The 15,958-nt window shown below is 32.8% G+C and overlaps 1 protein-coding gene across 2 annotated transcripts in view; it reads left to right on the top strand.

The window, feature by feature from the left end:
- Window positions 1–13,542, top strand: part of LOC100254750 (protein VASCULAR ASSOCIATED DEATH 1, chloroplastic) — a 39,514-nt gene extending 25,972 nt beyond the window's left edge. Inside the window, exons 7-18 of one of the 2 annotated variants that reach the window (XM_002271066.4) lie at window positions 364–461; window positions 552–739; window positions 1,282–1,322; window positions 1,430–1,517; window positions 1,664–1,750; window positions 1,888–1,942; window positions 5,180–5,246; window positions 10,444–10,543; window positions 12,184–12,245; window positions 12,346–12,385; window positions 12,475–12,764; window positions 13,104–13,542. In XM_002271066.4, coding sequence (XP_002271102.1) covers window positions 364–461; window positions 552–739; window positions 1,282–1,322; window positions 1,430–1,517; window positions 1,664–1,750; window positions 1,888–1,942; window positions 5,180–5,246; window positions 10,444–10,543; window positions 12,184–12,245; window positions 12,346–12,385; window positions 12,475–12,764; window positions 13,104–13,364 — 1,377 coding nt within the window. In that variant the 3' untranslated portion in view covers window positions 13,365–13,542. Of the gene's footprint in view, window positions 1–363; window positions 462–551; window positions 740–1,281; window positions 1,323–1,429; window positions 1,518–1,663; window positions 1,751–1,887; window positions 1,943–5,179; window positions 5,247–10,443; window positions 10,544–12,183; window positions 12,246–12,319; window positions 12,386–12,474; window positions 12,765–13,103 lie in introns of those variants that run through there. The other variant, XM_010663100.3, reaches the window with a different exon arrangement.
- The last annotated feature ends 2,416 nt before the right edge of the window (window positions 13,543–15,958 follow it).

Raw genomic sequence — 15,958 nt, 5'->3', positions numbered from 1 at the left:
ACTAATTTTTAAAACAACACCTAGAAAACAAGTGAAAACAATAAAAAATGTTCTCAGAAATACCCTGGTTTCAAAAAACTGTTTTTTGTTAAAAAATTACCAAATGTGTTTCAAGTCTGAAAAACAGTTTTCTATTTTCAATAGAAAACTGTTTTTTAGAAATAGTTCCCAACAATGGTTGGTAAATGGTTTAATTAAACATTGTCATTGATATATCTATTGGTATCCCATGTTTGAATCTTGACAAAACTGGCAATATTAGTATCTAAATTTTGTATTAAATGTGATGATGGGATCTAGGTACCACTAATTAGGTGGAGTTAAGCTTAATTGTTATTTTCTTTCATGCTAATTTTATTTCAGGAGTCATTATCGGATGGTTGCTTAGATAATGGAATTGTTGCAGATGAAGAAGTAAAGAGCTCTGAAGAGCCAGTCAATGAATTGGATTCCATTGACAGGTATTTTCATGAGCCATATTGATTATTTTTCAGATTAGTTCTGTGAAATGTTCTGATTGATGAAGGCATTATTACATGTATGTGAATCAGGAATAAAGATCCTCCGCTTTCTAAAGATTCTAAGCTTCCATCCGATGCCAAAGATGACATTGTGCCAATAACACCTGCAGACCAGCAAGATAATGTGGAACAGAATGTGGAATCAGTTCCAATTACTGACTCTTCGTCTTCTGGAAATATTTTGACATGGAAGCAGGAGAATTCTGTTGCACCTAAGGGTTGGTTTACTCGATGTCAATCTTGAACCATCAGTCTTGTTGCTTGTCAGAATTGGCACATTTCTATTAGATTGTTCTAGTATCATGAAATGTCAGTTTGAACATCTGTTCCAAGCACCCAGTTTAACCTAATGTTCCTTTACTTGATGAATGCAACAGAAACATTAACTTATGTAACTCCATATTCCTTCAATCAAATTCTGTAGGCAGTACAATTTACGATAGTTGTATCTAATATTTGTGGTCTGTATGTGTGTGGAACACAGTTGATTTAGTATTAACTTTGAATTTAATTGATGTTTTTGCTTCTTGTCACTTCAGTGAAAAAGTAAACGTGATACTCTTTTAAGACTGAAATCACTTGTTTTCTTAATTATTCAACTTTATTTATTGTGGGGCAGCATTTTTCTCTAGTGATTTAATCTCTCTTTCTCTTGTGGAGTTTCTCTATAGTGATTTAAATACACAGATTATTTTTATTGTAAAATTTCAATTCTTTTTCCTTGTTTTTGTTCTCATGCTATGTTGTTTGTTGTTTGCAGTACCTGAATATTACTCAAATGTTGCAGAGGCAAAGTTTCCGGTAAGATAACTGTCTTCTTCTATCATATCAATGTATTGAGTTTGATTAACACTGGTATATAATAAAATAAAATTCTTCTGATTCATGCTTTCGATTCATGTCTGCAGATAAAGGTGGAGGAGTTTTTTACTTTCTTTTTTTCAGATGATGCTGTGGATTTTATTGAATCATTTCATAAAAGATGTGGAGATAAAGGTAGTCTGCTCAGAATGTGGAGATGTTATACCTGTTTGTGAATTTCTCTTATTCTTATTTGTTGTGAATTTTTCTGAACATTGTAGAGGGTCTCAGTTATTTTCTTCACGATTGTTTGCTTAAGTGGTCTGTTTTATGACTTTCAGAGTTCAGGTGCACTTCATGGTCCCCTCACGACAAATTTGGGCATGCCCGTGATAAGTCATTTCAACATCCAATAAAACTATATTTTGGTATGGCCATGCACATTAATTTTGTTTTTGTTTTTATTTTTATTGTTATTTTTCCAGTCATGAATCTTATGTTTCTTGCATGTTCTATAGATATCTCTCTTACCTTGAAAGTATTAATTTCTTGAGTTGCCATTAAGGTGCAAAATTTGGCAGCTGTCGGGAGGCTCAGAAATTTCGTGTTTACAAAAACAGGTTGCTAATATATTTCTTTTAAGGCATTTCCAATAATTATTAATAGTATAAATTATATCATATTTTTATTGTTATTATCACTAATGTTATTCATTTTATTCTTCTTCTTATTCTTATTATCATTATTATTATTTCTGTTTTAAAACAGTTATAACTGATCATATCTCTCTCAGTTTAGATTTCATGTGCTTGTATCTACCATTTGTGGCATTTCATATCATAATGAAGATTGTTTCCTTCCCTTGGTCCCCTTGTTCAGCTAACAAGATTGTCGATGATTTAGTTAAATGTGGAGCCAAGCATATGGTATCTTTTTGAGGGGAATTTTTCCCCCCCCCCCGATTTTTTAGGGGATTTTTTTTATCCATTTGAATTGCACATTATTGCATATTTTGTACATTGTTCAGAAATTTAAAGGGATTTGATTGAATGAGTGTGATAGAAATACTAAATTTTTTCAAAACATGGTTAATGTGCACAGAAGAAGGAATTTTTGGTCACGATTAAAGTTAATGGGGAGTCGCTCTTTGAGGAGAATGAGATGAAGGAAGGAGTGGCTTTGGCCTTTTACTATTTGTGGTCTTATTGAGGGGGGTTTGAGACCTGTCATCAATGCTATGTCTTTCAAAGTTTTGGATAGGCAGGAGATGAAAGGATTAGAGGTGCCATTCTTAAATGAAAGACACAGGGAAAGATGAGAGCTCTGTCAAGAAAAAGGAAAAGAAACAAACAGACCTAGACCTCTATCAATGCAGAACTACACTATGATGCCAAAACTGGAAAACCTAAATCCACAAGAAAAAGTAAAAACAACAGATCCTGATCCCCATCAATGGAAAACTATATCATTATGCCACAACTCTAGAACCCAAATCTAAAAGATTCATAAGAAAAATAATGGCCAACAAAGTTGATAAAGAACAATTTTATTAGCTATCTCAGTGGACAAAGATATTGCTAGTCATAAGAGAATTTGGCAGGGGTTTTGCTAGAGAACACTGCATGTTTTTTGCCCGGACTCCCCTTCTAGTGATATCCTACCAGTTGGAGAGAATGTTGCCGAGGCTGCTGTTGTTAGATCTTGATCTTTGGGATTGTGTCAGCTCAAATCTCTGCAGTGGAGGGATTAATTTTACTAATGTTTGGTAAAGTTACCAAACTCTGAGAGCTGAATCCCATCTTCTTAGGGATAGGTCAAAATGATCTTTATCTTGATCTAATTTTAGTTGTTTATTAGAATATTCATTTTCAGCTTTCAAGTCATTTCTAATTAAGGTGGTGTTTGGTTAATTAAACACTTAGTACTTGAAAGATTTTAATATGAATTTTGCTGAGGACATAAAAAGTATTGCTTAAATCTTTCTACAAGTCTTAAGGCTGTTCAATATAAAGAACTTCAATTTTTATTTATTTTATGTTTTTTGGTAACTATGAAATTAGACATATTTACCCTCATAAATATTTAATTAATGGACTGACAAAGGAGAAAGAATGGAATATCATGGTCGAGAGCTGATGGGAAGTCGAGTGTTTTGGGCAATGGGCCATGAAACTACTTTGGATTAAGAGAAAGTGAACTTTTTGTTGACTTTTTTACTTTCCGTTAACTTTGATTTTAAGCAATATTATGAAGTTATTTTATTAAACATACTATATATATGTTTAATGACTTCAATTTTTCCATTAGGTCATATCAAGTTATTAAGTTATTGTACCAAATGCTTCTAACTTGTATACATCCAAAGGAGATCAGCAAGGATTAAAATAAGCCACCTGTTCCTATGGTATAAGGTGCGTACCATGCTGAGAAGTGCGTTAGTTCAATGATGTGCACTGGTCTTCACAGCATCATAGATACAAATTAGCCATGTATTCCACTACCTTAACTAACCCAAACACCTAATTATTTATCTTAAATTCATTGAAGCACCTATTTTCACTACTACAGCCATTGTTGTAAAATTCTGCAACTAGCTGGGACTAGAAATCTGAACTGGGATATTAGAAAGCACCTGGATCCAAATTAGGGTGGAATATTGGATAACATTCACCAACAAATCAGAAACTTGGCTATAACTCAAAAGAAAATGGGAAAAAAAGTTTCCTTTCAAGGTTTGGGTCAATGGCCGGATTAAATGGTAGAGAGTGTTAGTTGATATTTTGATCATTGTATAGGATTTTCTCTTACACTGAAAGATGATGAAATCAACATAATGGAAATAGGTATCAACATTTAATGATTTTGGTTTTTAGTGTCTCTCTCCTTTTTAAGCACACCTTTGGTGGGTGTCTAATGTAAATAATGTGTCTGTGATGCTGTGTCTTTTGCTTAGGAATCTTTAATGTATATTCGCTATTTGAATCGATAATGACGCTACTTGCCCTTTAGTAGATCGTGAGAATCGCAAAAAGTCTCTTTCTTTGGTAGCTAGAGTACATGTATAGGCAACCTTAAGCTAGCATGTTAGCTCAATAATTTGGGAATAAATAGCATAGAAGTTTGAACTCATAACCTCCTATAAGCCAAGACTTTGATATCATGTTAAGTTATCAAGTTGAACCAAAAGCTTAAGTTGACAGGTAATGGACCAACAATATACATGAAACTAACTTAGGCTATATCCCCAACAAAAATTTTTAGAATCCTATTGCAAATCAATTTGTATTAAGTAGTCTTTTAGCCTGTTTTGGATCATCCGCCTTCTAGAGGGAAACTAAAAAGACATGGTTCGTGCCAAGTTGGCTTACTTTACTATTTGCAGTATTTAGTTTTAGTATTAATTAGAGAACATTAAGTGGTAGATTGTTCATAGTGTTTGTTGGTATAATTATACGAAGGAAAGTGAAAAGTCAGAGCTATTTGATTTTTTGGTTGAGGTTCACATTGTGATGTAGATTACAATCTTGGAATTTCAGCCTTTTTCCATTTGGTTTTTTGAGGTTTTTGAAGAACGATTGCTATTGACCAGGGCTATACCTGCCTTTATGTGGCAACATGCATAATTAGGACTGTTCATAGACAATTTATGCTCTGTTTATTTCTGTTTGATGCATGCCTAAAAAGCTTATAAAAAATTCTAATATCACCTACCAATACTAATTGGTTTTCTTGATTTTCAGTATAAATTAACTGAATTTAACTTTATGTAGTGCATGAGAGTGCCCTTTTACCAATATTTATTTTTCTACTCCAGTACACATTTGTTAGTATTTTTTATATTGACTTTTCTTTTACAGTCATTTGATTATTGAGACATCACAAGAAGTCAATGATGTACCCTATGGAGATTATTTCACTGTTGAGGTACTAATTATATCCAAATCTTCTTAACCATATTACCTATATCAAAAAATTCCTGGTGTGCTTTTCTAGACTTGTATTCCTATAATATTATGAATATTTATTAATGTAGAATGAGTATTATGTTTCTATTGTACAATATTTGTACCTGTATGATTTATAAATCGAAATTTAATACATAGAAGAAGCCTAAGATCCTCTAAAAAGGAAGAGATGATTATTAATTGTAGAAGATAGTGAGACTCCTAAAAGGTATAGATGTGGTGTCAAAACTTAATGCTCTAGAAGTTAAAGAGATTTCAAGTATGTGATAGATCTGAGAAAGAGTTGAATCGAGAAAATATCAATTATTAATTTACATTTCCTTGGGTCCTTGAGGATTTCCAAAAAAAGTATTATCTTACGCATTTATTGAGGTTATTAATATAGTACTCTGACCCAAGTTGGGACTAGAAGATTTTATTATTTAAGTGAGAGTATTAATATATCAAACAATTACTTATTGAGGTTTTACTATAATTATGATATATTGGCTAGAATTTTGGATCAATTTGTTTCTAAAGGTAGATAGGAGATACAGGTCAAGGATAAAATAGTCAATAGTAGCAAAAATATCAGTGGTTTGATTTTACAAAGATATCAACATAAATAATGATATCAAGATCAGTAAAAATGAAAAAAAATCGCAAGCATGGACCTCAAAATATGAAAATTTTGGATGAAACTTTGATAAATGATCAAACGATTAAAAAATGTACAAATTAAGGTAGTGATTGGATGTGCCTCTTGTTTTTGTTTTTAAAAATAGAAACTACTACATAAAATGCAAGAACTCTTATACAAAAAACAAATATGATTTTGAAAGTGAAAGCTAAATACTAATGTAGAGAAAAAAATTTCGTTTCATCAAATTTCAATATGTGAAAACACATTTCATCTAATACCAAAATGATAACATATGTGGCTTGAAGGTACTTGATGACAATGGGATTCCATCTAATGACAACATCATATTGTCTTGATCTAAATAATATTGTTTCACAAAAAAGATTTTGTGGAATTTTGCATGTAATTGGGAACATTCTAGACATGATTATCTTAATTCTTTTCCCCTGCTTCTCCATGAATAGGAAATTATTTGAATTTCTCCTTATGCTATATTCAAAACTTTATATGACATTTGTAGAAGAGGATAGTCAAATATTGATGAAATATTTGCACCCTCTACTTCAATAATCAATACCCCTAAATTACAAATATTTGAATGGAGAAATCGAGGATGTTATCAATCTTTTTTCATCCTTAGTATAACTTAATGTTTCCAGCTTTTGATATTAAACAGAAACACTTTTTTTATATGCAAGCCAAAAAATAATAATAATAATAATAGCACCTAACAAAAAGTGCAACAAAGTACATCAGTTGTATACGAAATATGCCAAAAGTCAGAGTGAAAAAAAGCAAGGGTATGAAAAACAGAAGTCCCTTCACAAAGACTCTAACCGACAATTAAAATCTATCATGACTAGGAAACCCCCATCTATGCACATTCTAACCCACAATAAAAGATTACAAAGAAAAGTGGATTTAAGTATTTGATTAGACATCACTTTGCTTTTGAATGTTCAGATGTTCTTCAGTCCCTTTCCTTCCATAAAAACTAAAACGTGCATGATGGGATAACCTTTCAAACTTTCTTTCATTTTTTCTCACAAAACAACCATACTACCCTAAAAGGATTTCTCTTACTGGAGTTGACATAACCCATGCAATCTCAAACAAGGAAAACACCAAATTCCATAACATTCTAGCTTAAGCTCAATGCAGAAAGATATGATTTACTGACTCAACATCCTCCTTATGAAGAAAACATTGATTCACTAGAGACCATCTCCTCCCTTGTAGCCTATCCAAAGTCAAAACCTTTCCCCTATAAAATTTCTATGGGAAAAATCCTACTTTGGTCGGAGCCATTGAATTCTAAATAACACGTGGAACTCTTCTGCTCTTTCCTGCCCCAAAAAATCATAGAAGGATTTAATTGAAGATTTACCATTCTTTGCATCCATCATTCCATCTTATCTTTCTCATCCCTTCTCATAGCCTTACCTTAAAGCTTTAAGAAGGCCTTGATCCTCTCCATCTCTTTGTAATTCAAATTCATTAAAAGACGAGGGTTCTAATGTCCACTCTCGCCTTGATGATTCCAAACATTTGCAACCCAAGCATTCTTTGCCATAACTATGGTACACAAAGAAGGGAAGGGCTCTCTCAGAAATAAATCACCACACCATTTATCATTCTAGAACTTCACCCTTCTACCATTATTCATGCTAAATAAGGTTTTGCTCTTAATACTCTCCTGAACTTACCTTAAAGCTTTAAGAAGGCCTTGACCCTCTCCATCTCCTAGTCATTCAAATTCATTAAAAAATGAGGGTTCTAATGTCCACTCTTACCTTGATGATTCCAAAGATTTGCAACCCAAGCATCCTTTCCATAACTATGGTACACAAAAAAGGGAAGGACTCTTTTAGAAATAAATCACCACACCATTTATCATTCTAGAACTTCACCCTTCTACCATTGTTCATGCTAAATAAGGTTTTGCTCTTAATATTCTCCTGAACTCTCTTCATGGTCTATCATAACCTTACTCCAAAAACACCCTCACTTTCCCTAGATGCCCACCCCAATCTTCCTCTCCATACTTGCTAACAATATTTTCTTCCGTAGGGATTCATCTTCTGAGACAAACCTCGAACTGTACTTACCTAGTAGCGCTATTCAGAATTGGGAGGATTATAATTCCAAGGCCTCCTCCATCACGATTCTCCTTGCAAGTAATCACCCATCTCACAAAATGTGGCTTTTTCTCTAATAAACCCTCACCCTGCAAAAAATTTCTTTGCATCTTCTTGATCCTCTCGCTCACCTTCTTGGGCATGACAAAAAGAGACATGTTCAGTGGGCAAGCTTGACAAAATGCTCTTTATAAGAGTGAGTCTCTCACCCTTAGAAAAATATTGCATTTTCCATATAGCTAGCCTTCGATGAACCCTTTTTTCCATTGAATATCAACCCCCCTAAATTTATAGAGGGCTTTCTAGAGGAAGACCTAAGTACACAGTGAAAATATCCCCCTTCCTACAACCCAACTCAGCCACCTACTTGTCCACATTAGGAACGCTGTATCAAGGATCTCTAATGGAAAGGCCCAATTGATACGAATTGTAGGCTTTTCTATGTCAAACTTACATATCATACCATCGAACCATTCTTCAACCTTGAATAGATAACTTCATTTAGCAAATAGCATCGCTCCAAGATTTGTTTCCCCTCAGCAGAGCATTCCGTAAATTTGAAACAACTGTTTTTCACCACCTTGTTCGGCCTATTTTTCAAAACTTTGGCAAGCAGTTTATGTAGATTGCTTACCAGACTTTTAGGCCTGAAATTTTTCAATGCTTTGCCTCTCCTTCTTAAGTATCAACACCAAGAAAGTGGCATTTAAGCTTCTTTCGAATTATTCACTCCCATAGAACTCCATGAAGAAATTTATCACCTCATTCCTTAACAAAGTCTGAATAATATTTGTTAAAACACCATTGTGAAACTATCTGGTTCTGATGCTTTATCCAGACACATCAAATTTAAAGCCAACCCAAACCTTCTCTAAAAATGGGGACCTCCAAAGCCTTTGGACATTACACATTTGATGTTAAGTTGATTTTGTGTGTGTCGACATTTGTATTTAGCCTTTATGGTTAACTGGAATCAAGAACATATTCTGGCAAGATTGTTCTATGCTTTGTTGTATATTTAGCTTATTTTTTATTGATCATTGGTTGTGCCAAACCTTCTTTAACACCTTGATGGTGATGGTTAACTGAAGTCAAGAACATATTCTTGGGAGATTTTTCTATGCTCTGGTGTATATGACCTTATTTTCACTTGATTTTGATCTCCATGGGTAGTGCCAAACCTTCTGATCAATGTCTAAGTTGCCCTCCTTTGTTCTGCTCTTAATTTTCATCTTCTTCCTTCTTCCATCATTTGACAAGTTTCAAGGTCCTGTTCTGTCTTCCTGGTTTTTCATTGATACTTCTGCTGCTTCCAATTTAATATTCATGCTATAATATAATCTCTAACCTCTTATCCTTCTGAATTAGTCTCTTTTCTGTTGCTTTATGGTTTAAGATAGTAAAGATAAATCAGTGTATTTTGGCTTCATCGACAGATTTAAAGCTGGCATCTGCTTACCTATGGCTGATGTTGGTATCTTACAGACCGTCTACTGGATGCCATATCATTCTTTTCTGCTTTGGTCTCTGGAAAGAATGAGGAACATGATTGGATGAAAGCACAGCTGTAGGGATTGCTGAAGTATCTACATCTTGTTGCAGACAAAAATAGGAGAAAAATTGTTTGGTTTAGAAGGCCTGCAGAGTCCTAGGATTTGCTTAGTTTAAAAGGAAATGTAGAATCAAAGAGTAAAAACAGAAAAAGAGAAGAATAGAAGAGAGAAATAAGAAAAGGGGAAGACATTGATAGAAGACAAAATGAACGAAATGGCTATCCTCAGAAATTTGATTTAACTCTTATCCTCAGGATAAGAGTGTCCCTGCAGTAGCATAAGTACATGATTTTACAAATACTAAAAATGTCTGGACAAATGTCCTTCCATTGAAGGTATCTACATACAATATCCTGCCTACTTGTAGTAACTGTTAAATCATTAACTGATGCTAAGCTTAGGTTGTTAAGTACTTAATGCATCAGTAATACATGTCACGATGATTGGCACTAAGGCTAGTAGCTTTAATGCCCCACTTGTATCCTCTTTTCACTCAATATGGATTTAATGCATAAGGAAATAAATAAAAAGTGAGATTTAATCCTAGAACCTCCAGAAATACTAAGATTCTGATACCATGTTAAATTAGATTAAATTGGTCGGTAATAAGCTGACAATGTAGACCTGGCCCACTTTGGCTAAAGCCTTAACGCTAATCCATACAGTATATTGTATGGGTAGTTTTTGAATGTCTGGGGGTGGTCAGTTCATGAATATTTTTTTTTTCATAATTATTTGTTAATGTCTGAATTTTTTGGAACTGTATTTTACTCTGCAGTTTTGGAGAACTACTGAAATTATCATGCATTTATACTTTTCTTTTTTTTCGATTTAATACCTCAGGGGCTTTGGAATGTGGAGAGTGATGGTGATGAATCAAATGGAGGCTGCATTTTGCGGGTATATGTGAATGTGGCTTTTTCCAAGAAAACCATGTGGAAAGGTGTGCCTCTGCAAATATTTATTTGTTTTGTCTTGTTTGTTTGTGGCCTTTGGTCATTTATCATGCTTGATAATAATAGAAGCTTGAAATTTACATATTTGAACCTGAATTACTTTCATATATTTCTTTTACCCATTACATATACTCTCCTGGTCCATGTTGGAAGAATTATCATGATGCATTCAAAAGTGTTATACAACCAGGAATTTAGTTATCGGTGGGCCCATGTAGCAGTGATAATGTAGTGCTTGTGGGAAGGACTATGTTACTTGTCCTCTAAAATCTAATGTTGCAAACTCTATTATAATAAAACCATAAAACCCATTTTCACTAATTCAATGCAAATTTTTAAGTTATAAGACATTTCATTGTTTGAAAAATTACAAAATGTAGGATTCATTTGGAAGTTATGTTGTATATGTTGAAAAGTTACTTTTGTACACTGAAAATTCAATATAACATGCAATGCCTAGTTGATGTGCTTTCGTGTTTGTGTTTGTGTATATTAATTTCTTGCACTTAAAAGGTAAGTACAAAAAGGATGAAAAATCATTCCCACATATACAAATGCTGATCAAAGTATAAAGGTATACCATTCCACAAATAATTAGGATTTTTGCTGCTTGCCCAAGTAGCTGGGATTTAAGGCTTTGTTGAGTGGATGGTGTCCTAAGGATTATTTTGTTGTTGTTTACTTTGAATTGAATACTTTTGTAATCTGATATGAATGCTTGTTAGATGATGTAAGATGAATATTGAAAGGATAAGGTAAGGCATTATCCTAGATGTCGATGACAGAGTCCATGTTTTTTATTTGTAAAAAAGTAATATGAATAAAAATTTTGAAAATAAACTATAGTCTCTTGTACATTTATTTCTTATTATGGAAGGCATAGAAAAGGTAGTGTTGTAAAGGTTATATTTAATGTACAATTTTTTTTATATTTTTGTTTCAATAACTAAGGAAAAATTAAGGAGCAAAATTGTTATTTGGAATTGTTATTCAATAAAAATTTTGATGAACAATGCTTGCAATTTTTTAAACTTACTTTATAGATCTGGATTTACTGATGAACACTCCCAAAGAAATTATCAGAAGGTACTTTGCAGGCCAATATCTCAAAATCCTTCCTAGGTTAAGACTTCTGTCAAGGTGAGAAGTGATACCTGAGATTTTCCTTTAAGTTTTAGCATTGGTTTTGACAAATGCTTGTGTTAATGAAATTCAACCAGAACAATGAAATTCAAACAGAAAGATTGATACATATCATACATACATACATACATACATACATACATACATTTATATATATATATATCTATATATGTATAAAAGAATTGGTTGATGTGTGGCTCCATAAGATGATCCTGAAGTTATGATGTGTCTCATGAGTGCCATAAAACTATGAGAGAGGAGCTTCTGAAGACTTGGCCTGTTGCTCAATGTCAGTTGGGCCTCAAGATGTTCGCTGCTCAATCCTCCTGGAACCATCTTCCAGTTAACTTATTCATGTGCAGTCCATTTTAGGGTCATGCTTATTTTATTTATTCAGTGTGTGGTTATTTAATGTGCATACTTGTATGCTTGGCCTTTTAAAATATGGAATTGACTGATACTTATTTGGTGAATGCCATTACAGGGAAAATAGTGCAGTCCACTGTGGAAGAGTGTCGAGAAGCTTATGCTATCTGGATATCCCTTGTATTCTCTTTCTCCCTATTTAACACATCTGTTCTTCAATTTTCAGTTTATCAGAGTTTGACCATCCATTCAAGATTTTGCATATTTACCCTTCTTTCAGGCACATGAATTGTTGAAGCAAAAGAACCTTGAAAAACAAGGTCAGACTATTGAAAACTTTCTGTTCATGACAACACGATAATAGATTCTCTAATTTTCACTTAACCATCTCTTTATTTTCACAAAGCAGAGGAAATTCGCAGCACTCGCACTGCTGAGAACAGTCGAGCTCATTTAGAAAGGCAAGTAGAGATGGAGGAAACTTCAGAAAGGTCACATGAGGCAGCCAACTCTTCGAAGATCCCTCATATGTGCGATTCTAGGGATGTTAACCATGGCAATCTCTTACAGGGAAATACAGTTACTTCCTTTTCATCTCTATTGAGTGAATGGATGGTGAAATTTTCGACTTTGAAAAATCAAAGACATCTTCAATTACTCTTCCTTATCACCTTTGTTTTGATCCTCCTCCTGATGCAGGTATGCTTCTTCCATTTCTTCAGTTTCTCTTGAAATTAATCAAAATTACTACTGCCCTTGTTGCCAGCACACAAGTGCGTTTGGTATGTGGGAATAGAAATTGAAATAGGATGAGAATGAAGGTCGGTCATAATACCATATAGAAGAGAAAAATCAAAATCCTAGTAAGAATAGGATTTGATATCCATAACAATGAGACTCCTATTCCCGTTTTAAAACATTAACAAATCAGAATATCGCGGATTTCCCATTCCAATTCTCTATTCCAACATTCCAAACATGCCCTCAGAATTCCCAAATTATCTGCATGAATCACATCCTGCTTACATCTTACTGCAGTTAAGCATAGTTGTGCTGTTAGCCAGACCCCAGAGAGTCCAGGTCATTTCCCAAGCAGACTACATGAATGGCATGGACATCTCGGGTTCAGGTGAAAGATCGTCGGAAGCGGTCGCATGGTTGGAGAAGCGGATTCATCACCTCAAGGACGAGATGTTCATGGTAGAGGCTCGGATTGAGAGGATGCGGCGGGAGTACGTACAATTGAAAGCACAACTGAAAGACCTAGAGCATCTCCGGCAGCTTAAGAAGACAATATAATGTCAAGCAACTTCATCACAGGGTAAATATTCATCACACCCACCTCTTTTTGATTCTTGATTGTAAATCATATAACCCTACGAATTTCCAAATTATTTGAAATTGGGCTCTTTTTTCATTAACCACAAATTAAAATATCACTTGTGGCGTTACTAATTTATTTTTACTATTTTGGATAGTGTTAGGGTATTTATATTTTTTATTTTACTGATTATATGCGATAGTTACATATACTATAATAACGAGAGTTGGGAGTGGGGAAATATGAGATATTAATTTTAATATCCGTGTTCAGATCCATATCAAGTATTCAACTGAAATTTCAATTTGTTGTTTGGATTATACAATGAATACGATAAATTAAATCTTTTGAGTGGGAGTTTATTTGTATTTTCAACTTCAAAATCATACTAAAAACCTAATCTCTATCACAATTCAACCTTAGAGCCCGTTTGTTCATGCTATTTTAAAGCGTTATTTATTTATTTATTTATTTATTTATTTTTAAAATAAAGAATTATTTTAGTTATTGAAAATAAAATAAGAAAATAAGTTGATTTCATTAAAAACAGTCATTTGATTTGAGTTTACAACATTAGATTCTCAATATATATGGACGACTTTTACTATTTTTTTTTCCCTTTTTTCATTTATTTTAATGTGTTGCAATGTAGATTGGAATTTGAGTTTACAACATTCACTCTTGCCATTGGGCAAAAGCAAAACCAAGCCATTTGTGATCAACATAAACACCTTCACTTGTTCATATGGGTTAAAATATATAAATAAATAAAACAATTTAGTTTGTCTTCCGTAGTAATAAAAAGATTCCATCATTTTAAATCATTTGATTTCTCACTTTTAAAACAAATTGGTCAATGAACAAAAGGGTTACAATCGATACGTGATTGGTTAAGAAAGTAGTCTTTCTTCTATTTGAACTTGGAAAGTAATCAATTTTTAATATGAATTTCCTTCAATATTTGTATTGTTTTCATGTAAGTTTTAGAATAAAAAGATTATTTTTATAAGAAGATATAGAGGATATTTTTGTTGAAAATATTTCAAAAATGATTTTGTAAAAATAGTTTTTTAAAAATGTTTTATGATGTTTTGTATCAAAAGTTTGTTTGAAAACTTAATATCTTTTTAATTTATTTTTTTATGTTTTTAAACATAAAAAAAAAAGAATTTTTATTTGGGATGTTTTTTTTTTTTCAATTATTTTTCATATTTGTATAATTATTTTCTAAAACAACCTTAAGAAAACAAGTACAAATAATTAAAAGATTTTATAAAAAAAAATCATATTTTTTTAATTGTTTTCTCATTATCAAATAAGGTTTTTTTTTCAAGAATCGAATACAAACTAAGATGTTTTTTCTTTTCATTTCTTATATGCCTCATGTCATGTGACATTGTCTACTTTGGAGTCTTATTCTCTCTATTTTTTATAAATGTAAGCTACGGGGAAAATGCTAAGGTATTGTATTGATACCTATTAAACAACATATCTGGATTGTTGAATATGTATAATGAAATTTAAGTTGTTGAATAAAAATACATAAATCAAGGTACAAAGGTAATAACAAATGATATTATAATATAAAATAATAATATTTAAAAATATATACATGAATACTATATAATTGGTGGTGTCTTTTTCCTAAATATCGAAAAGTACACTTCAATGCTATAGTAAGAAACAAGTTAAGATCCTTTTTTTTTGTCTTTGGATTAACATATGTGCATGAGAGATTTATTTAGATACGTAGGAGCCCTTGTATGGTGTAATAGTCAATGTCTAGAGCTACCAAGAGCAAATGCTTAGGTCCAAAGTATTAAGAGCAGCCATTTATTTGCAAAAATGCCAAGGTTGAGGCCACACCCTGCTCAACTTCTCTAGGACCCTACTTGTGCTGGACTAGCATCAGCATAATAGCCCTTTTGAGATCTAGTTAGGTATTGCATTTTTCTTTCAAAATCCAAGGTTTACATTTGGAGGGATGATATACAAGTTAGGAATGTGCTCTAAGAGGGGCACAAATAGAGGAATTATTTTAGGCGAACAGAAAAGGGAGAGACAAGTGCAGTGGAAAACACTTTCTCTTTAAACATAAGTTTAAGGACCCTAAACTCCTGTGACTCCTAGTCCTTAGCTAGCTCTACCAGTGATGATAAACATTGTCAAATGAATTCCATTGAAGAGAATTTCTATATTTGTAAATGCAAATACTAGAGTTTGGACCCATCAAATTCATTGCTCCATTGTTTGTAAAAAAATATCTTGAGGAGTTAACAATCATGGGAAAAAACCAAACATAATCATGATCACCCAAATTGATAGATGTTGATATCCTTGTGGGAAAAGATTTTTCCAGCACCCTGCTTATTTGTCATTTGTATAGTCCACTATGTTGACAGCATGTACAATTGTAACCTTTTTATTCATTGACCCATTTCTTAGCTGATATTTTGTAACATTTTCACTAAAATCATCTTCTTAGTTATTAATTGTAACCTTTTAACTAAAAAAATGTCCAAAACAAACTAGAGTTCCATGATTGAAATTTTGTATGGGAAACTATTACTTG

This window comes from Vitis vinifera, chromosome 15, assembly GCF_030704535.1.
Source record: "Vitis vinifera cultivar Pinot Noir 40024 chromosome 15, ASM3070453v1".
NCBI lineage: Eukaryota > Viridiplantae > Streptophyta > Magnoliopsida > Vitales > Vitaceae > Vitis > Vitis vinifera.
Note: the sequence above shows the minus strand (reverse complement) of the source record. Positions and strands in the feature narration are given on the sequence as shown.